The sequence below is a fragment of the Erpetoichthys calabaricus genome, chromosome 2 (genome assembly GCF_900747795.2).
Source record: "Erpetoichthys calabaricus chromosome 2, fErpCal1.3, whole genome shotgun sequence".
Classification (NCBI taxonomy): Eukaryota; Metazoa; Chordata; class Cladistia; order Polypteriformes; family Polypteridae; genus Erpetoichthys; species Erpetoichthys calabaricus.
The window spans coordinates 89,016,850-89,040,742 of record NC_041395.2 but is presented as its reverse complement, the minus strand read 5'-3'; the positions used below and the strand labels follow the sequence as shown (position 1 = coordinate 89,040,742).

Below are 23,893 nucleotides of genomic sequence, written 5' to 3'. Positions count from 1 at the left end.
AAACGTTCAGGCTGCACACGGCAAACACATGTGCAAATGCATCTCTAGAAAACTTCAGGAGCAAAGGACATATACCAGCCACCACAAGATAAGAAACTACATTGGGCATATCAATAGAAATTGAAAACATTTAATTATGATGACTAAGTTTAGTTTGCATAAACATTTTCATAATACTTTTATTACTATTCGGTTTGTTATTATTTTCTCTCTTCTTGTCTTTTTAACTCTTATATCTCACACTGAGTCGACTGCACCTTCAGTTTCATTGTTCCTTTGTAAAAGTGACAATGACAATAAAGATCTATCTATCTATCTATCTATCTATCTATCTATCTATCTATCTATCTATCTATCTATCTATCTATCTATCTATCTATCTATCTATCTATCGAAGTTTACTTATTTGTTTTTTCAGAACACTGCCATCTGTTGGGGAATTGTGGGATCTGTATTTCCTCACTTGCACGTAATGCACCACTGTTTGTTGCACACAGACATTCAAACTGACTAGGGGTAACACAGTGGTGAGTGTGAAAGGTTCAGTCCCTCCCGTAGTGGCTGTTAACATGTTGTTGTTTTTTTCTCCAGGTACATATGTTTTCTCTCACATCCACACATTAAATTGATGAAGTCTCAAAATTAGGCCACTTTGAGTAAGTGCAAATGTGTGACTGTGCACTGTCAAGAGTTAGCTCCTGTTGTTCACCCATGACTGTCAGGATAGGCTTTGATTCACCAACCCAAAACACTTTACAATGAAAAAAAGTGTCATTTTTGTTATATCATTATGTTCAAGAAGAGACAAAACTGAGTTGCTCTTTAAAAAGAACAATCTTCTCCTCATAATGTATTTTAATAATAACAAATGCTTCTGGGAAGAATATTTTATGTATTCAGACTTAGCTACTGGTAAACTATCAAACAGGCAGAAATAAATGTTCCTTTTGATTTGTTGACATAGATAGATAGATAGATAGATAGATAGATAGATAGATAGATAGATAGATAGATAGATAGATAGATAGATGATGCACTAAAGTGAGTGCTACAATATGTGCTGTACTTCGGTATTCCCAGTCATACCAAAAATCTATTTTAAAAAAATAGTGAGTTGAATTCATTCAGTTTTCACTTATTTTTATTACATATAATACACTGACACATACATAAATTTAACTTCTGTAAAATTAAAAAGGTTATTAATAATTTGGAATAATTTATAGAATTAATATACTAGGAGGGGAACCCAAACTGTAACTGTAAAAAAAAAAAGTTATTATACAACCTTCAGCAATTCCATTTTAGTCACCGTTCAAATACACCACTTGAGATATAATACCCTTGCCCCAGTACATTTCCTGTACTCATCTTTTGTTAGCATGTCATTTGCCTACTGTGACTTTTCCTTTATTTCTAACATGGTAGCAAACTGTCTGCCCTTCACTCTCAATTATAATTTCAGGAACAACAGAAAGTTACAGGGACCAAGATCTGGCAAAGCAACAATCACATTGTTTTTTTGGTCAATAACTCTCTGCCTGACAACACAGCGTGTGCAGGTGCCTGTCATGGTGCAAAATGCTATTTTGCACGCGCTGCTGCTCCAGATGTTCTTTCCTGATTCTTTTCCACAGATGCCTCAGCAGTTCAGTATAGTCTTACTGATTAATATTCTTTTTAACATACTTAGAAATTCTTTATTAACAAGTCTGTTAATGTTAAAAAAAAGTGATGAAAGTCTTGAGGTACAATATGACCTGACTTGCTTTTTTCAGCTTGTAGAAAGAAAATCACCCAAGTCACCTATACAATTGTAAGACAGATGTGAGAAACATGCATTGTGATCAGCTTAGCCTGATGACACTTAACAGAGTTTTTAACAAGACTATAGGCATGTGAGACCTCATGACATAGTTTATAATTACACTCTACTACTGTGCTATTGACCAATTCAAGGAATTCTTGGGCCCTTCCTTGTACTATATTGTAAAATATAAAAAATAACCCAATATTTTTATATTGTGATCCAGATATTGTAATAACTCAATAGCAGTGTTTCTTAAACCTTTTTTCTTGTGACCCAATTTTCCCTACTTTGTGTCTGTGAGACCCAGAACTGTCACCTACTGTCATTCATGGGGTGAAAAATCACTGCCACTGCACTTTATAGATAAACAAATACACAAATAAACACACAATCTTCTGAACAACCACTAGAATGACTACAAAAGGGGACAAATTAAGACTGGCTTAAAGTCTTCTTTGTTAGTGTGTCAGAGAGAGGATGTACAGCATTGTTCATAATGGCACTCAGTTTTGTTTTAATTTCTCCTTTGCTACAACCTCCAGGTGGTTAAGAGTGCATCCCATAACTGAGTCTCCCCTTTTAATCAGTGTGTTGATTCGGTTGGCCTCTCTTGAAGTGATGTTAACAGCCTCAACACACATCTGAGTAGTAACATTTCTCTAAAATAAATCTTTCAAAGAAAATGTAAGTGATTTCCATCCTACCAAACTGGCAGTGCCTTATCTCTGTTGGGTTTTTCTTGGTTATTCTTTCTTACAATATATATACATGCACAGTATATATAGAATATAACACATTCATATATATAGGGTTAGGCTACTCGTATATATGATTAAACAAAACAAATGCATTGCTGCCTTGACAACCCGGTTGTAGGCTGTGTAAAGGTTAGTGTTCTTCACTTCATTTGTCTGCACTGATTTGACACTCCTACATTGTGCCTGAATGTGTGTGTGTGTGTGTGTGTGTGTGTGCGTGTGGGTATAGTTGTGCTTGTAAGTGAACCCGGGGATGAACTAGTATCCCATCCATGGTGGGTTCTCATGTGCACAATGCTTTAGGACAGGCACTGATCCAAAATAACCTTGTGTTGCATTAATTAGATTTGAGAGTGTTATATTATTTGTATATGTATATGTGGAACTCTCTTTTAGAAAGAGAACTCAGACGAATGTAATTGAAATGGAACTTGATATACTTGACATTATGTTTAGAAAAAACATGAAAATGTATTGTTTTACAGCCAGGGTTCACAATGTTATGGTTCAGCCAGTTTCAACCCCAACTCTAGTTTCTTTTCTTTTTGTTCATTTATTTTGTTGTCTTCTAATTATTCTCTTGTAATTTATGTTATTGAACATGTTTTTTTGTTTTCTGTTTTATTTCACTTTTTCTTTGCGAGTAATGTCTTGGTTATATATTATGTTGTCTCAGTTCTTTGCTGAGGCATTGGCACCTGCTTCTGTTGTTTGACTTCCTTTTCTTAGAATCTCTTTTGTGATTTTATAAGTTCTCTCTGATTCTTTTCATTTCTTGGATATTTTTTCTTTAGCCCTTAGATAACAATTTTGTCTTGTGGAAATGGTTTTTGTTTGCTCTTTGGTTGCAACATTAGATAACAGTTTGTTACTGTGTTTAACAATTTTTCAAATAAACTTTTGTTATCATTGCTTGGAAACTCTGTTTTTGTTCTTTCAGTCAGAAGTTTTATGCTTTCCCTCTTCCTTTGAGATTCTTACACTGTGGCCCCTTTAAAATGTGTAGGCCACAAACCTGCTTTTTGAGCTTTGGTGCCAGTCCTACATTATGCTTTATAGATCTACATCAATTTTTTAAAACAAGCATGGACTTCAAGTTTCATTTTTGTGGGCCTGGACATCATAACCCACAAGACTACAAGTTAAAGAATAAAAAACAGTAAAAGGGACAAGGAAGAAATAGTAGATAAATATCACTAAACAAAATTCCAAAGAAAAATCATGTCTGTATAAGTTCCACATAGCTGTAAAAATTCTATCTCAGCCTGAAAGCATTTCCATTGTTTTGCTTTTTTAAATATTAATTTTCATTATTCAGGATATGATAAGAAATAACTTTGAGTCATTGTTCATTCAATTTCTAAACCTGCATATTCTACAATAGTATAAAATGTAAAACCCTGATTTGAAGATGGTTCATATCTTCAGATTCAGAACAAAGGTGAGGAAAATGGATCCTTGTTACATTTAGATAACAATTTATGTTCTTAAGGGTGTATTTGGGTTCTTAAAACATCATTTGGGTTGTGCGTTGTGTAATTTCATAATAATCCTAACAAGTCAAACATAATAAAAATAGCAGGTCTAGATGTGACTAAAACATATGAGCAAAAAATGATGGCCTGCATTGGATTCATGGACTAGAAAAAGAGTTTTTCATTAGATTATGGAAAAGCCATAGTTGCACTTTCTTACTGATCCCATCATACATTTGCCATATCAACATTTTTCAAATTCAAGGAACATTCACTGTGTTATAGTTCTGTAAAGCAGTGGTATTCACTGTACAGCTATAAATACATTCTCAAAATTACTTAATGCCATTACGGATCACAGGGACTACATCAATGTGCAGTATGACAATTAAGCTAGATTTTACGAGAACTTCTTTTTATTTAAGTATTATTTTGCTGAATATATTTTAGCAGTCATCAAACATACCTTCACATTCCACAATCCAGGCACTGTTCTTCCCTCACCTGCATGGAGGTTTCCTTTGGATATTCTGGAGGTCCTTCCAAAGACATGCATATTGTGTTATTTGCAGACTCAATAAATAAACTCTAAATTTGTCCAGTAGGAGTGTGCGTGTGAGTTGTTTGGTAGTTGGGTGCCCTGTCCAGGACTGGTTCCTGCTTTATACCTGATGCAGCTCCGATAGGCTTCAATATCTATGACCCTGCATAGAGCTGCAATATTCTGATTTTTATTTTTTAGAATATAACAATGTAGTTTCTGTTGCTTTATGGGATCTAAAATACAAATAGGCCAACAGCAGACAATTAGTATTTTCATTCATCCAGCTGCTATTTTTAAAATCATTTTAACAGTCAAAAATTAGATTGGCTCAATATAAATGAAAAACATTGTTTTTAGTGGAACATGCCATCCAATGAAAAGACCTCTTTCTAGCATGTCTTAGTAATTAACAGTGGTGTGAATTTCTAAATGCTTTAGAAACATACTTAGTAGGAATCATATCCTTTAGTGGGCAGTAATTAATTGAGCTTATATTTTGTATTAGTTTGCATGACTGACAAAGCTCTCATCTTTTAATTAATTTAATTCCTTTAAACCATTCCCGATAACAAACTATTTAAATTACTTGCCCCATTAATAGCAATTATTACATTTTAATAAATCTGTCAGTGGTGTCTGTGATCAGTTGAGAGCCGAAAATGACCGAGAATGCGCCCCCTGGTGGAATCCTGTGTTGCAAATTAGTCACCAGATATGAATATTTTGCTTGAACACTGGCATTAGACAAATTCGAGAATATGGGTAGCACCCCAGTCCCCGCACTGATCAGCCCAACCCAGTTTCCCAAAACCCTACCTCAGGTTTGGTTACAAATTAGCTTTTAAGGTAGTAAGTCTCAAGTGCCGCACTATCCAGACTTCTCTTCGGACTAAAACTATAATGCACGGCATTTACATCTTAGATCAGTTCACTGCTCATCAATCGAGGAAACGAAGGAAATACGATAAAGTGAAATGAAACAGAAAAATAATTGTTAAAGAGTGAAACAGAAGATTTTGCGGGATTAATTATGTTCTGAACCCGAATGCCTTTACACCGAAATCTGCACAAATAAAAGGTAAATATAAAATAAAAAATAAACATATAGGAAGCAGTCATTTGAGTATTAAAATTGTATAGACTTAATGCGTTAAACTTCAGCAATTTGATCAATTCTTTTCAAATATGCTGTTACAGTAAATAGATTTGGGACAGAGCCAGTTTTTGTTTTTTAACTGCCCACTTATACCGTGGCGCCATCTGCTGCATTGTTTCCAGTACTTGTAATTCATTTTAAAAGCGCAGCCACGCACCACACTTAAAACTGAATCGTCTACAAACGATCAAAGAAAGAAAACGATTTGGGAAGTTAGAAACAAGCAAATGAAAAAAAAGTTAGCCAAGATGGCATGGTTTGCATTTCAGTTCCTTTTAATACAACTGAATATCATTTAATGCACGACTAAAATAACGCTAATTTATAAAACACGTATACAATAACGTCAGTAAAAGTGTCACCATATAAAATCAGACAATAAATAACTTATACAGATCTATTCAGGATGAATCAGTTATGTCTACATTCTTACTTTCTGTAACATTATCTACACTCACCTGTTATTATTTACAAAATACTACTACTACTAATAATAATAAAAATAGCAGCTAGCCTGCATTATAATATTAATAATAACTAATAGTGTGACATGGTGGTGCAGTGTTTAGCACTGGTGCCTCACAGCTGCAATGGCCTGAGCTCATTCGAGGTTTGACTACAATCTGTATAGCATTTCCATATTCTCTCAATATTTCTGTTGATGTTTCTCTGAAAAATCCAGTTTTGTACTTTATCTTTATGTGTGTTATGTTAGGTTAAATGATGACTAAATTGACCTTGTATAAGTAGGCTTGTCTCTTTGCAATAGTTTGTCATGTAACAGTCTAGCTCAGATGTGTGCCTTATTATAGATTGGTGACTTGTCTAAAGCTGATTTTGCCTTGCAACCAATGAGGCTAGGGGCTAGTTGGCTTCCAGCAATGTCTGCCCTATACCCAACCAAAACACCGACTCCCCCCAGCCCTCCTACTGCTACCTTCAACATTTCCACCACATCCACAACCATGATAAACTCAGAATAGATTTTTCAGAGCCAGTTAATCCCACATCCTTGTGGACAGCATTATAGGCCCCTGGGCAAAGTAGTAAGCTGGAGCCCCTGTTTTAATAGCAAAACAGAAACATACATAGGTATCAGAAACATTGTGGGCCCTATGCTCCTGGGGCCCCTGGCCACTGTGCCCATACATTAAGATGACCCTGCAAAGTTAATCCAATTTAAGGTCAACACTGGATACAAACAAGGAAATAGCCCTGGACAGGGCACAGTTCCGAACACTCACACTCGCACAGCACAAATTTGGAATTTTCTGTTCATTATCTCTGCATATTCAGAAAAATGAAGGATGGGAAATAGTAAGTAAATATTTGAGCACTTCACAGTTCCATGAAACTGGGTTCAAATCCTACACACACACACACACACACACCCACACACACACACCACACAAACTGGTCTTTTGTAGTATACATATTCTCCAGGAGCTGTTTCTGGGTTCTCTGGTTTACACATGTTAGGCAAACTGAGTGACCAAACATAGCTTGGCACACCATCCAGGGATGCATATTGCCTTGTGTCTAGTGATGAAGAAGTAAGTTTTGACTTTCAGGTACCAGTGGATAAAGGATGTTTAGAAAATGGATGGATCGATGTAAAATACAATGTATCAGTTTTCAGGCATAATACTTAATGAAATAAAAATTGACATAATAGTTAGTGCTGCACTCCTCACAGGTCAAGCACGCTGGATTTGAGACCCACATCCATTTGCTGTCTGTGTGGAGTTTATGAATTCACCCAGGCAGTGTCTTCATGGTTCTCACATTTTCCTTCCACATCCACAAACACATGCAGGTTGAGCGAATTGGCAATTCTCAACTGGCTGTTCCTGTCTTGCATCTGGTGCTGTTGAGACAGGCCCCATTCCCAGGAAAATGACATTGGAGTACATGATGTGTGTACACGTTTGCATGTATGTATGTAATAATTTTAAATCAGGATTCACCTTTAAAGGTCCTGTAAGTTTATTATAATGTATCAGAATTACGGATAAATTATTGTTCCATTATTTGGCAAAGTGCCTTGTCAAGTATAGTCTTAAAATTGAAGTATGTGGTTGCCAATGTTTTCTTTAAAGATTCATGCAAGCACTAAACAAATAACAATATTACATAAACAAATTGTCACAGTGTTAAATGCTATAGAACCGGATTATCTGCTATTAAAATATGTTTCACAGCCGAAGTCCTCTGTGTATGTAATCTTTTCAACTATATCTAATGATTTGTATGTTATACTGATAGCTCGTTTGGTTAAATACAGTGCAATAGTTTGTTTCATCCCTTTTGTGATTAGTATCACATACTAAGAATACATGTAAATAAATTAAAAGATCGGGAACTTTAATTTACTATCATATTCAAATGTTATCAGTTGTCATCCTGTACACTCATATATGATTCAAATGAGAAAATTATCTGCATGAGGCTTTTCGTCACCTACAAGTACAGTACAGGTAATGCTTGCTTGCTTCATGGACACTGCCATGAGAAAGTATTTAGTCTTCATTTTCAATAATTTTTTAAAATTTGAAATCATTTTAATTTACAAAGCTTTGCAAATCATGCTAAATTAGCCAGACACAATTTAATGCAATCAATAATTTATACCAAAACCAAATTATGAGATTTAAAAACTAATCATCATATTTCTTGTAAACTCTGATCAAAAGAAGAAAGTACTGGCTAGAAATCCACAACCTTCTGATGAAAAATTGTCACTGAAGTGATGGACTCTCATCAATATGCTTACAGGAAGAACCACTCCACTGCCTACGCCATCTCTTCTGTGGTTCATTTGGCTCTTTTCCACCTGGAGAGGAAGGACTCCTTTGTCAGATTACTTTTCCTGAATTTTAGCTCATCCCCCAAACACTGGTGACCAAACTGTCCCTGCTTGGATTAAACTCAGTACTTTGCAACTGGATTGTGTATTTTCTAATGAACGATCAGAATCCACAGCATTACATCTTCTACCATCATTCTCAGCACTGGCTACCCCCCTGGATGTGTTTTGAGCCCCCTGCTGTATACTCTAATGACCTATGACTGCATATCTCACTCTGAACAATCACGTAGTGAAATTTGCAGATGACACAGTGGTGGTAGGACTTGTTACTCAAAATGACGAGTCAGCATACAGGTTGGAAGTTGCTAAACTGGAGGCTTGGAGTAAGGACAACAACCTTAGCATCAAAGTCAAAAAAACTAAGAAAATGATTATGAACTTTTGCGAGACTAGTACTCTCCCTCCACTCTCCTTTTACATCAACGGAGAAGAGGTTGAAATTGTCACCTGCTTCAAATACCTATGGGTGTGTATTACAACTGACCTCTCACTGAGCTACAATACAGCTAGTCTTGTAAAGACAGCCCACCAATGCCTCTCCTTCTTGAGGAGGCTGAAGCAGGCTGATATGTACTCCTCTATTCTGACCTCTTTTTACAGATGTGTGATAGAGAGGATCCTTACCTCCTGTATTACAGTCTGTTATAGCAGTTGCTTGGACGCACACAGGAGAGCACTCCAATGTGTGGTTAAGTCTGCACAGCAGATCAGCAGCAGTAGCTGACCTGCTACCAAGGACATTTACATCAGCAGGTGCAAAAGTAAAGCCCCCTCCATTATGGAAGATGTCACTCAGCCTGCGCATGAACTGTTTGCCCTCCTCCCATCAGGCAGGAGATTGTGTAGCTTGTGGGCTAGCATTTCCAGGTTGAGGAACAGCTTCTTCTTGGATGCTGTCACACTAATGAATACATCATCACTACATATGACTGTACAGTCTCTCTGACTTATACTACACTTTGCATTTTGTTTCAGTAGTCTCATGAACTAAACTATTTGCTGCTACTAATTACAGGGCATACTACAATATTTGTTTTAGCTATAGTTATCTTACTTTATTTTATGCATTAATATGATTTCATTCTATTATTGTATTCATCTGTGATACCTTTATCATGCAGTTTATGGGGTTAAGGGGATACCTATGGGGTACTTTTTATTATAAAATTTTTATGAGGTTATTGTGGGCACTGTTTAATTACTGGGACCTGAGTCCTGAATTTCATTTCTGCATATGAATCTTGGAATGACAATAAAGATCCTTGAATTTGTATTTCAACAGGACAATGATCCAAATGGAGTGTCTTAAAACAAAGAAACCAGGTGCCTTGTATTGTCTCATTTAGAGGCCTGACATTAACTCCATACAATATTTGTGGCAAGACCCCAGCATTGCTGTCCTTCAAATCTCCCAGGTAACTTTACACAGATAGATGAATTTTGTGTGCAGAAACTAATATACTGTACATTGCTCTTTCACCATGAACAAACTTAACAGACACTTACCCAAAATCATTAATTTCTGTTTTAACTTCCAAATGAAGGTCAACTGAATGCAAACCGAGGATGATCGTTGTTTAAAAAATGATGGCAATTCAGTTTAGTTGTAAAATTCTGTTATTTTATTATTATTTTTCTCTCATTTAGAATTATATGCCATGAAAAAGAACATATTTCTCACAAATTAAATGTCATAGTCATATGCATTAACATCCCAGACTGTAGGATTTTTAAAAAAGTTAAAGTGTTGGGAATTAATATTTTCTTCAAGGCACAATATCAACTGCTGATCATTAGGTTACTCAGTGTCTCGGTAATAGATTGTTTCTACATTTTGCACTTAATTCTGTCATTTTATATCAATGGTTTTCAATTTCAGTCCCAAGGGAGCTCAGAGGCTTCAGATTTTTTTCCAGCTAGTTTCACAATAAGTGAGTTTAATTGATCTATTTTTTTTAATGGGCTGGTCTTTTTTCTTCTGTTATTTAGAAATGAGCAGTAGTGTGAGATTTTGTCAATGTCCTAGTAATTGTCTCCCCTTTGTCATTGCCTATTAATTAATCCTTTTACAGTGGAGTTAGCTCCCTTAACTGTATCCTAATAATGACAAATAATAATGAACAAGTTAGATGCCAGGGCAAATAACAAAGATTTGACACCACAAATTTCAAAACTAGGTTTGCTCAATTTTATTGGAATGCAGCAAACATTTAAATGCATTATATGTGGATAATGTGATCTTTTCCAGGTGTTTTCACTGAACAACCAATTGTTTTCAAAAGTCCTACTTCTTGAAAAATTTTTGATGATTATGATACAGCTTCAAGATAACCACAAATATGGTTTCAGTATAACTGTTTCATGTAGGAAACTGGAGAAACATGAAATTAAACACCCAAAATTCAATAATAGTTAATTGCTTAATGATGCTGACACATTGCATTACATCAGTTGAGCTAAAAATGTTTTGCTGCTGACTTTTGTTTATACTCAGCATTTGATGCTTCTTGTTTCAATGTCCAACAGCAGTCAGCCAGCATTGATGCATTCCACTTGCCCTGATACTGCTTTCTCATTGTTGCAACGTCTTGGTGAAACATTTTACCATATTTGTTACTGACTGCACTATGATTATTAGGGAAGACGTCCATGTGTGAATGCAGAAAATTAATTTTTAGAGATGTGTTCCTCCTCATGGTTTTGAATGCTTGAAGAATGTTGTCAATGACCTGGACATACTTTGGTGCTCTGCAGTTGCCAAGAAAATTCTCAACAACATCTTTGAATGCCTAACATGATTTCCTCCAGCCCCACTAGTCATCAGGTACAGCATCAATTATTTGTGGAAACATCTGTCTCGAATATTGAAATCCTTCACTTCCCTTGTTTATTGCTTTCATGAAATTTCTCATCAATCCAAGTTTAATATGAAGAGGAGGCAAAAATATCGTTGTTGGGTCAAAATGTGGTTTACTTATCCCAATTTTCTGTTCTGGAACCAAATGTTTACGGAGTGGTCAGTTCTTTTTAATCTAATGAGCTTGTTTAGCATGTCTGCCCCATTCACAAATGAAACAACATTATTTAGTATCTGAGCTGCATTCCTAGTAGCAGTGCCCCTACTTTTAGATCACCACAGATGTTCCAGTTGTTGCACTGTATATATATACTTATGAAAGGAAATCACAAAAATAAGTGATCATTGTATTAAAATCCATAATATACACCTAAACATGTGCAGGAAGCAAATTCTTTATTTCCTAGTGTTAAGCCATTATTTACTATAGTGATAAACTAGAGCGCCTGACATTTGCCCTGGTGTCCACTCCACTCACCATTAATTATCTGTATTAAGATACAATTATGGGAGCACACTCCACAAAAATATGTGAATTAATAGTAAAGGGGCAAATGAGTGTGAAGAACTTAAAACAATGGCAAATATATGAGTAATTCTTGCAGGTTTTAGCTCCAGCTACTTTCTTAATTAGCATCGATTTAACGCTGCAAATGCAGCATACTTCTTTTGCCTTAATTTCAGTTGATTTGCTTTTTAAGATTCAGAATACTTGCTTCGTTATCACTTAACCAGCAGACAAAAAATAATGAAATGCACAGTCACCCATCAGATGAATAATAACTTAGATCCCATTTGCACCTATACACCTATCATATTATTAGTTTCAATAAAATATTTTAAAAGAAAAAAGCAAAGGTCTGAGAAATACAGATCTGCTCTTATCCACAAAACATTTATTATTATTATTATTTATTTGTTTAGCAAACACCTTTATCCAAGGCAACTTAGAAAGCACATTTTTGGTTATGCTCTTAGAAAATAGTAAAAATCAATAGTTTAGGAAATGCCTGGTGTGGGAGAAGAAGAACACTATGAAGCCTTACAATTGAATAATGTGTTTACTTAAGTGCAAGAATTTGCTTCTTATTATGAAGATACTGATGCTGGAGTGAAGATGGTGGCCAAACAGTCTCCCAGAAACCCCACCATAGCTGGTCATTAGCGAAAAAATGATAATTTTACATCAGACCTATCATAGACCTCTACAACAAACAGTTTAAAAGAAGGCTAACTCAGTTGTGCCAGACAATTATCCATCCATCCATCCATTTTCCAACCCGCTGAATCCAAACACAGGGTCATGGGGGTCTGCTGGAGCCAATCCCAGCCAACACAGGGCACAAGGCAGGGAACCAATCCTGGGCAGGGTGCCAACCCACCACAGGACACACACAAACACACCCACACACCAAGCACACACTAGGGCCAATTTAGAATCACCAATCCACCTAACCTGCATGTCTTTGGACTGTGGGAGGAAACCGGAGCGCCCGGAGGAAACCCACACAGACACGGGGAGAACATGCAAACTCCACGCAGGGTGGACCCGGGAAGCGAACCCAGGTCTCCTAACTGCGAGGCAGCAGCGCTACCACTGCGCCACCGTGCCGCCCACGCCAGACAATTACCTTACTCTTTTTCCTAAACTTAAGCGGTTGTGTTCCCCAGAGGATAAAGCATCAGATTTAAAAACACTTTTATTCCTACAGCTGTAAGCCTTTTGAATTATGTTACTTGTAGAGATGCTGCTGAATCCTTAATTATTATTCTGTGCACAGTTAAAGGTAAATATTTTTCTTTTTATTTATCCTGAGTGTGTGTACTTCATGATAACACTATTTCTTAGTTGTGTTTGCCTATTTTCTTGGGGCTGTGAAACAATGCCTTATGTTTTGTTCTTTGCTGCTGCCAAAAAAAATTCCTTCTGGGATAATAAAGTCTATCTACCTACCTACCTACCTACCCACTTAAATTCTGTTGACTCACTATTCATCTCATTAGTTTTGGCGGCTAGTTAAGGAAAACGAAGGGATTTGAATCTAAAAAAATAAAACAATTCAATTAAAATTAAGGCAAAAGAAAGATGTTCCATTTGCCACAGCAACTAAAAATTTTAAAAGTGGCTGAAAGTAAGCCCTGCAGCCACTAAAAACCATTGGGATTACAGTTTGGCACCTGTGCCCAACGCGAGTGGGACAGCAAGTGCAGGAATATCGAATGTTGCATGTCGGTAAACTCTGGGCGAGTTCTAAAATATTAGCGTTCATTTACAGTTGAGCTAAATACACTTCATCTGCAGATGTATTTAAATGTAAACCGAACCAATTCAATTTTAGACAGGGACTCACACCAGCAGATCGCCTTTTACTTGTTTTTTTACTCTTTTAGATAGACAGTCCCTTTATCACTATGCAAAAACGTTTGTTTCGAGTAACGCCTCTTCACAGCTGTAGAGTATGTGCATCCAGACTCCAGTATGCGGGGGTGGATTTTGGCGGATTAGCACGGGGTGGTAAAAAGTGCAGAAAAACAGACTGCTTAAGAAGCAGCTGCGCGAGTGCGGTGTGGAGTGCGCACGCGTACAATGCGCATCTGGCTCGCTGCTTTTTTTTTTTTTTTTTAAGCTGGCATCTTCCAGGAAAGCCGCCGAACAATTGAATACGCAGCTTGGGGTGTAAACCTATGGAGTTCTGCTGCACTAATAAAAGATAATAATAAGTCAAAAACAAGAACCTTTGCACTAGACCAATTATAGCGTGGAGCCGTTATTGAGAACCTTACGTTACGCATACAGTAGTTACACGATATTGCTTACCGATATTCCGATTTGAAAATAATGTCCAAACTATACAAGTCAAACGTTAGTTAAGAATTAAGAATTTCATTTACTTAACACGCCTCCTAAAAAGGTCGCATACTTAGATGAAAAATGCAAGCTGAAAGACAAGTATGAAGTTCCGGTGCCCACGTGCATCAGGTTCAAACCTGCCATCTCCCCTCTTTAAATGTCAAATATGCTAACTCTGGGAAAGAACAGCCGCTCTCACTGCATCCGTGAGGTAAGCGCCTAACGTTCTCGTGCAGAGCCCCCTTTTAAGAACAGCGTCGTGCATGGTTCAATGAGTCCTGCAAAGTTGCCTTTTGTTTACTGTGGCAATGGAGGCGGGGTCCAGCGTCGGCCCAAGCCTGGCTATTCACGCCGGGATATGCGCTATTGTGCTTCAGAGCTGGGAAAAGCGAGGGACCCTGGCTACTCTCTGGGGAAGACATTTCGGGGCCGGAGTGATAACAGCGGGCTGTACCGAGGAGGCAACGGGGTTACTTTGCTGAATATCCGGAACCTGTTAGCCTGTACATTTGCGACCTGTTGGTGTGCAGGTTTACAATTCTATATGAAATAAACAAAAAAGTCAAGCAGATGGTTGCGCGTTGTTGTTCGTCGCGGTTCGCATTCGCGCAGTCGAGTCGGGGAGGTAAGTTGTTGACGAGCCTAACGCGACGCAAGGAGAAGCGCGACAACGAGCGCAAATCAAGGGCACGAACCACAGTGAACTTGGGATTTTTCTCGGGGTCGCGTATAAAATTTAGGGGAGCCCTTCGGTATTGCCATTGTGAAGCAGTATACTCATGCGCCAGTGGGTGTGTGACCACATAACTCGATGACAATGGTGTGGAGCCGCGTCCGTTGGGAAAACTTCATGGTAAGCGTTTTAATGTATGGAATACATCGTAAAGCGAAGCAAGTGTTGACATTTATCTACTTTAGCACGTAGGAAAAGACGTGTTCCGTTTCTGCGCGTGTTATCGCACTTATTAGGCTTTTCAAAAAGATTACAGTCCGTTGCTATGAGACAGTTGCATGGGCAACTGTTGAATGCCACCAAGTTATTCATTAGCTCAGGTTTGTTCACTTTTACAACGCACAGAAACGAAGGGAGGGAGGGGAGCTGGGGGGTTAGTTCTAGGTTAGCACTTCTGAGGGTTCAAAAATTGGGAGCGGCATCATCATGGACCGCAAGCCGTTGATTCCTTTGGAGTCAATTCGTGCTTTTATTGGAAGATGTATATTTTTCAATTGTGTTTTACGAAACTTTATTTTCTATATCTGGGACCTGTGTGCCAGTGATAGTATAAAGCATTTCAGCCTTTGACATGGCATCAAACGTTAGCCAAATTTAATTGATCGTGGCTCTATTTAAAATGTTGCCAAGTGTGAGAAATTAATCATTTCACGGGTGTTGGCGACATTAGGCGCCAATGAACCATTTGATCATCATTTAGTTAAAGGGTAGAACTCAATCTGGATTCTGATTCTGCGAAATGGGAGATCAGTGCAAGCTTCACTGTTGAGCACTGGGAAGGATTTCACCGTAACCTCACATGTTGGGCCTCTCCCTCCATAAAACAAGACAGTGATGTATGTTGTTGTTGTGCTTTATGGTTAGGTTAATTGCCCAGTCTTTCATTAATTTACTGCATGTTCTTTGAAAGTCCAATAATGGGTGAGATTGAGTGGATGTCAAAACAGTTATTACCATTTGTTTTCAAGTTATTTGTGATGACATCAGTAAATTATGGAAGTTATTTTATGTCAATATTACACAATCTCCAGAAGCATGGTAAATATCAGTTGTGCTTTGAATGGCTATCAAATTGGTAGAAGCACATTGCAAACACAAGTTTGTATGAGAGTTTTTCACAAAATATGATGTATGTAAAAACGTTTGGGTTGTAAGTTTGTTAAAAAGGCACTTTATCATTTGTTTTATTGCAGACTGTAATTATATTGGCAAGAATCCCTCAGACGTGTTGCAACCATAGACTGCATTCTAAAGGTTTTTCTTTTTATATATTGTTTTTAATGTTGCCATAATTAATATGAAACTGAATCATGAGTAATTTTTGTTTTATATCCATATTTCTGCATCCATTTGTCAAGTTTTTTTTTTAACATTATATATGATTGGGATGCCTCAAATAGAAATACTTTTTAAAATACAATGTGCAATACTGTGGCAAATCCCTGTACCTTGTAATTCAGCTGCACATGGCTGTTGCTCTTTTATTAACTGTTTACTGAATTACTTTTTAAGGATTGCTTTTTCAAATTTATTTTTTTAAATATAAATCAACCATTTAACACAACAATTTGTAAATGTTTGCTTTATTTAAGCATGTTGCATCTTTGTTTAATTTATGCAAAGTGGAAATATTTTCAAAGGTTTTATACTGTAGATAATTATTTTAACTTCAGCTTCCTGTCTGTTATTAGGTCAGTATGTGGTGTTGAGTTCATTTTTTTCTTAAATCTGTTCAGACTAACTCATTTAGCTGGCATAGCTCATGGCTACTTAGAGTAACTGTTAGGTAGGCATGCTATCAAGAGTGTTAAGGGGAATTGCATCTATTGCACCAGTGTACTGAAAAGAGGCACCCTACTAAGTGGATTGCGTGATGATTATTCACTGGTTACCTCCTACAAGTCTCCTTCGAAAAAGAGAGAATTCTTCAGGTTGATACAAAGATGTCCAACTGAGTGTGAATTTGCTCTTCTAAAGTGTTGACTTCGGTATGAGTAAAAGTGTATTTTCACCCATATGGCACCAGGTTTTTAACCGGTTTAAAATATCAGCCTTGCCAAATCATAGTTTTTCCCATGTGGATGAAGAAAGTTTTATTCTTTGTATGTAGCAAAAAATAATCAAAAGCTATGACTGGCTACAAGTGTTGGTTTCCAAGGGGCCTGTAGGTATGGGACACGAGTGCATTGTTGTAAAATACCCACTCAATATTGCACTCGTCCCGGCCTCCAGGCTACTATGGGCTTATCTGCAATAGAAGGTTCATAATATTAACAACTGCTGGATTAAGTGAAAAGCATCAGGGCACAATGTTACATTTAAAAATATAAATAAAGTATTGTTAAACACAGAAAGAGAAAAATTTGAATTAATTGCTTTGGGGAACTGCTTTTATTCAATTTCTTGGAGTCCCCTCATTCCAGCATTTTAGAAGGTTAGCCATAATTTACTGATCATTTAAATTTTTTTTTTTACTTTCATCTTATTTTTGTTTGTATTTTCATGATCCACTTAGCTAAAACTGCTTTCTTTGTTGTACTTTCAAGTTTTCAAGCACACATTATAATTGCAAAATAGTCTGATTTGTTTAAAATACTTTACATCTAAAGTAAAAATGTATCCTTGGCACTAACATTTTAATTATTTGACAACATCAAAAAGTATCAGTAAAGAAATGAGTCAAGTCTCAGTATCACCTTCATATGTTGGAATATTTGTACAAAGAGTTGTGTGCAAAATCAAATGTTTGTTATGCCATAGAAGAATATGATATCCACTATACTGTTTGCCTGACTAACCAGAAACAAAGTTTAATTGAAAAGTTCCTCTAAAACGAGGAACAAGCTTCTGGTGCACTAGACCATTATTATTTTAAATTTCTAAATGTTTAATAATGCTTAAAAAAGTTAGCATATTTTCCAGAGCAAAAGTTAACAAGATCCTGTGTAGATTAGTATCTTATTATAACTGGTGTTTTATAATGTATCTTAATGTCAAACAAGTGTGCTTTTACAGATGAATCAAAGGGATTTTCAATTTCTCAGTTATCAAGGCCTTCCTGTCATTAAATTTTAGTGGTTGCGTCAAGGTGGAAGCTGAATAAATACTTCTAGTAAACACTCAGTTGTCCCTTTTCTTAATGCTAACAAAAGGTTCTTTTTCAAACACCACCCCTGAAATTAGGGCCATGAGTGCAAAAAAAGGAGACTTTAATAGGAGACGTTAATATCTTTGTGGATTTGAAAGATTTGGCTTGTTGTGGAAATGTTTCATCTGCTTTTTTCAATCTCTTTATTTGTATAAAATAACTCATAAGTTACCCTTGACAAACAGCTTTAACAAAATGTCTGATTTATTTATTTAAATTCTAATATTTTATATTGTATTACCACTGCTTCAATTTAACAGTTTTTTTATATAAATTACTTTATGTAGGATTTTCTGAAATTTTTACCTTTTATGTAATTAGAAGAATATATAATACAATTTACACAAAAAAAGCTCTGGTACAGTATTAAATTAGCGATTGAGAAGTTGAATATGTGGAATAGCAATGGGTATAGCTGATTTTTTTAACATGTCAGTTGAAGGTGAAAGTCAAGAACCACTGAGATATTTTTGTTTGAAGTTGCATTGACCAATTTTGAAGTTTCCTCAACTTTTTATTTTTACATCTTCATTAACCAAACATGGCATTAAATAAAGGAAGTAGTTCAGAATAATGATACATAGCCATTATATTGCATTGAGTTCTACATTGTACCTAATTAATTATCTTTGACAAGTTTGTTGCTTTTTATACTGGTTTGCCACATCAAAACAAATTTTTTTAATGGCTTCTCTTCTTTTTTGTTTTGTGAGTATACTGTATTACTGTACGGTGAAAACTAACCATATTACGGCTGAAGTATTCAGAGTGCTTTGTTTAGATTATATTTATATAATAGCATACAGTATTTGAATACTTTATTAAGGTAAAATTTTGGTTCCAGCAGCAGGTACAAAGTGATTTTTTTTTGTTCTATCAAGTTATTCGGGGCAAATAGGAAAAGGTTAATGATAAGCATAACTAAACATTGTTAAACAAGTTTCTTTTTCCTTCTCTGGGTAAAATCACTAACTGCAAGCATGGTCCAAAAATAGTAGCTAGTTATAATTAGTCCCACAGCATAGCCTTGAGCAGTCCAGGACTAATTCCCTGTTATCTTTGAAGAGTAACTAGTAGTGTATTATTGTAGTAAGTTTCTGCATCTTTTGTTAGAAAATAATGAGTGAACAAGAAGAGGGTCCAGTTTATTCAATAAAATAGGGATGGGGCCAGTCATCCAGTTACAATACCCATACTTTGCCACAGTGACTGTATTTAAAGGTTGTGCCATGTGGTGTAGGATATTTATAATCCATTGTACATTTTAGGTAACAGGAATGCCCTAGCAAGGCTTCTTAATTAATTAATTGGTTAATTAATTTAGCTACTTAATTTTGTTAAGCTAAATTTACTGGTTAGGTTGGGCAGTATGTACTGGTACAGCATGTTGCCACACCCACCACACAAAGAAACAGCTCAGGATCCCGGTTGGCAACCCCCAGGCAGACCTGGTCCCACCCTCTGGAAATGACATATATTTGCCACATCCAGGTGTGATACCTGGAAGTCCCCTTGGCCTGGTCCAGCGGATTGGGTCCTCAGCAATGAGGATCCTGCAAGCCAGATCACCCAAGGGGAATTGCACCACATGTCTGTAGTGCCATAAATGACGCTCGTTCACAATGAAGGTAATGTGGCTCATTCAGGACTCTGTGAGTAACCGCTCGTTCAAACCAGCGGTACCCAAGGATTAACTACTGAGATACAGTACTGAAGGAGTTGTAAATGTTCTTTGGTAATTTAGGCAAACACTTGGGGGAAATAAGGAGAAAAATGAAAATTAACTATATTTATAGTCGGGGAACTGCAATTAAATTCTGGTACAGTCACTGTTGAGTTTGCATTTCAGTCTTTTTTCAAAGATTACAAAAATGTACGTGTTAGGTAAATTGGTCCTAGTGAGAGTAGGTGTGCATGTGAGTATGTCCTGTGTTTGGCTCTTACACTGTCCCGCACTGACTCTTGCCTTTTACCCAATTTTGCTAAAATAGCTTCCTTCAAAAGTGATACTTTATTTCTATTATGCAAGTTTAGATGATGGATTTAATATTACAATGTAGTCTTCGAGCAATGACTACTCTTATAATTGTGGAACGTTTGTGTGGCCAAGATGTTGGACTGAAAATCACATGATTTCAGGTTTATTATTAATTGCTTACTTACAATTTGACACAAAGAAAGTAACTTAATCTTCCTTTCTTTTGGTTAAGTTTTATTAAAAATGAACATGTTATGTAAACTTATTCAGCAGAGTGTTTATTAAAACACCTCAATGCATTGTTTTGTTCATTTTCCAATTCTCATTGTTTTTAAAGGACAAAGAATATTTCAGCAGGATTAGGTGCAGGGCAAATGCTAATACAGGCTGGTGTACCAGCCTATTTGGATAGCACCCTCATTCACACCTTGTCAACACTTTGTATAGCTGTTTCATTGTGTATTGTCTAAAATGCGCATGGAAATAATAATGTATAAATTTAATGTGTAAACATTGAATTTGAATAAGAAAATATGATTTACTTAACTTAAATTTACATAATATGAATGCTAAATGGATGGTTTTGGGTGATACAGCGAAACCATTGAATATAATAATAAGAAATGGCAGACCGTTTATAAAGTCCATCTGCAGGACATGGGCAAATTGATGTGAAACCTTTTGGAGCAGAGAGTAATTGATATCAAATTTTAAAAGTACAAACGTTTTTATTTAAGAAAATTCTTTTGGTTAATAGTGAATAACAAACCTAAAGTGAATCAATATTAAATATGAACTATTTATTGTGTAGTAAAATAAAACAAGTTCATAAAAAGACAAGTAAATAATGTTCTAGATGCATAAAAAAGACATAATGATGTGGTAACCAATTGTGTTAATGTTAACATTTTTATTCTATTGACTTTCAACTGTGTGCATACTTAGGATGTGCTTGTCTCCACAAAAACAAATGAACTTGTAGCAGCTTTTGAGAGGGAGTCCTAGGAATTAGATAAATATATCATTAGATAAAATATTTATCATGACTCAAAAAACGATTATTCATTCTGCCTCATATTAAAGTCGTGGCTGAACATTAAATAGTTTATTTGAGCCATTTTTGCATAGATAGGGCTGTAGGGGGAAGTGTTTTACAAAAATATGCTACTGGTTATGGAAATACTATGACCATTTTATTTATAATCAGTTAAATTTATAAGCTTTTTTTGTAGAAGGTGGCTGGAAGAACTTTCAAATATACAGTATGAAAAAGTTTGGGAACCCCTCTCAGCCTGCATAATAATTTACTCTACTTTCAAGAAAAAAAGATAACAGTGGTATGTCTTTCATGTCTTTCAGATTTTTAGTGAAGAAGTATTTAGTTGTATGAAATTAAATCAAATGTGAAAAACTGGCTGTGCAAAAATTTGGGTACCCTTGTAATTTTGCTGATTTGAATGCATGTAACTACTCAATACTGATTACTTGCAACACCAATTTGGTTGGATTAGCTCGTTAATCCTTGAACTTCATAGACAAGTGTGTCCAACCATGAGAAAAGGTATTTAAGGTGGTCAATTGGAAGTTGTGGTTCCCTTGACTCTCCTCTGAAGTGTGACAGCATGGGATCCTCAAAGCAACTCTCAAAAGATCTGACAACAAAGATTGTTCAGTATCATGGTTTAGGGGAAGGCTACAAAAAGCTGTCAGTTTCAACTGTAAGGAATGTATTCAGGAAATGGAAGGCCACAGGCACAGTTGCTGTTATACCCAAGTCTGGCAAGACAAGAAAAATACAGGAGCGGCATATGTGCAGGATTGTGAGAATGGTTACAGGCAACCCACAGATCCCCTCCAAAGACCTGCAAGAACATCTTGCTGCAGGTGGTGTATCTGTACATCGTTCTACAATTCAGCGCGATTTGCACAAAGAACAACTGTATGGCAGGGTGATGAGAAAGAAGCTCTTTCTGCACTCACACCACAAACAGAGTCACTTGTTGTATGCAAATGCACATTTAGACAAGCCAGATTCATTTTGGAACAAAGTGCTTTGGACTGATGAGACAAAAATTGAGTTATTTGGTCATAACAAAAAAGCACTTTGCATGGCGGAAGAAGAACATTGCATTCCAAGAAAAACACCTGCTACCTACTGTCAAATTTGGTGGAGGTTCCATCATGCTGTGTGGCTAGTTCAGGGACTGAGGACCTTGTTAAAGTTGAGGGTCGGATGAATTCAACCCAGTATCAACAAATTCTTCAGGATAATGTTCATGCATCAGTCACAAGGTTGAAGTTACGCAGGGGTTGGATATTCCAACAAGACAATGACCCAAAACACAGTCCGAAATCTACAAAGGCATTCTTGCAGAGGGAGAAGTACAATGTTCTGGAATGGCCGTCACAGTCCCCTGACTTGAATATCATCGAAAATGTATGGGATGATTTTCGGCAGCCATCAAATTGAACTAAACTCGAGAGATTTTTGTATGGAAGAATGGTCAAAAATACCTCCATCCATAATCCAGACACTCATCAAAGGCTATAGGAGGTGTCTAGTGCTGTTATATTTGCAAAAGGAGGCTCAACTAAGTATTGATGTAATATCTCTGTTGGGGTGCCCAAATTTATGCACCTGTCTAATTTTGTTATGATACATATTGCATATTTTCTGTTAATCCGATAAACTAAATGTCACTGCTGAAATACTACTTTCCATTAGGCATGTCATATATTAAAAGGAAGTTGCTAGTTTGAAAGCTCAGCCAATGATAAACAAAAATCCAAAGAATTAAGAGGGGTTCCCAAACTTTTTAATATGGCTGTAAGTCAATAAGAAGTTAATTGTTTTAATAACAGTTTATGGTTAAGAAAGGCCAGTTTAAAGAAGGTGAGGATGTGGCACATGTATGTAAGCCTTTCCAGTTTACGGCAAGGCAGAAGGAGAAATGCACTAGAACAGTTGTGATAAATAGAAAAAAAAAACTATTCTAGTTACCCAAGCCCCCAAGGAATGATTTTTTTTTCTAACACCCAAAGAGAGAAAAGTTTAACCATAGTTTGTAATCTGGATTTTCTTTCCCTGAGTATTTGTCATAAGATTAAAATGGTGGGGGATCAAAGCGATGTGCATATTCTTTGAATGTGCATCTAGAAAATTTTCCAATTGCTTAATTAGCTGGTTTGTTCCATATTGTGCTCACAAGCTATTGTAACAAATTTTAGAACAGAACAAATTTTAACTGTATTAATGAATACAGATCTTTAACCAATTGAATAGAACTATTTTTGTGTTTTTCAGTTAAAAAAAAACCTTGTATGACTGTTGAAGAACAAGATATTAACTCTTCTTTTGCTCTCTGCTTTTGTACTCAGCTGTATTACAAACACATATCTTAATCTTTATGTAACTGCCCTGCTGCATGAAACCTGGCAGTCCAATCACACCCAGTCCAGTGTTCTTTGTTGGTTTTTAGGAGGTTTGAACAGATGATTGTTTAAGTCTCTTTAAGTTTGTAGGTTTTTGTCTTGCGTGTCAGTGGCTGTAGTTCAGCTGCAGTTGCTTCTTGTATGGTTCAAAGTCTTCAGGGATTGTGTCTGAAATATTAAACAAAAAATATTAATTCAAATAACCACAAGACCTTCAAGACTTTAACACTGGAGATGTAATTTTATAGGTTTTCCCACAAATTAACTGATTGTACAAAAACC

General features: G+C 36.3%; 1 protein-coding gene across 1 annotated transcript in view; it reads right to left on the bottom strand.

Moving 5' to 3' along the window:
• Positions 1 to 23,076: 23,076 nt before the first annotated feature.
• Positions 23,077 to 23,893, bottom strand: part of thbs3a (thrombospondin 3a) — a 91,809-nt gene continuing 90,992 nt past the window's right edge. Inside the window, 1 exon segment of the mRNA XM_028794075.2 lies at positions 23,077 to 23,779. Coding sequence (XP_028649908.1) covers positions 23,718 to 23,779 — 62 coding nt within the window. The 3' untranslated portion in view covers positions 23,077 to 23,717.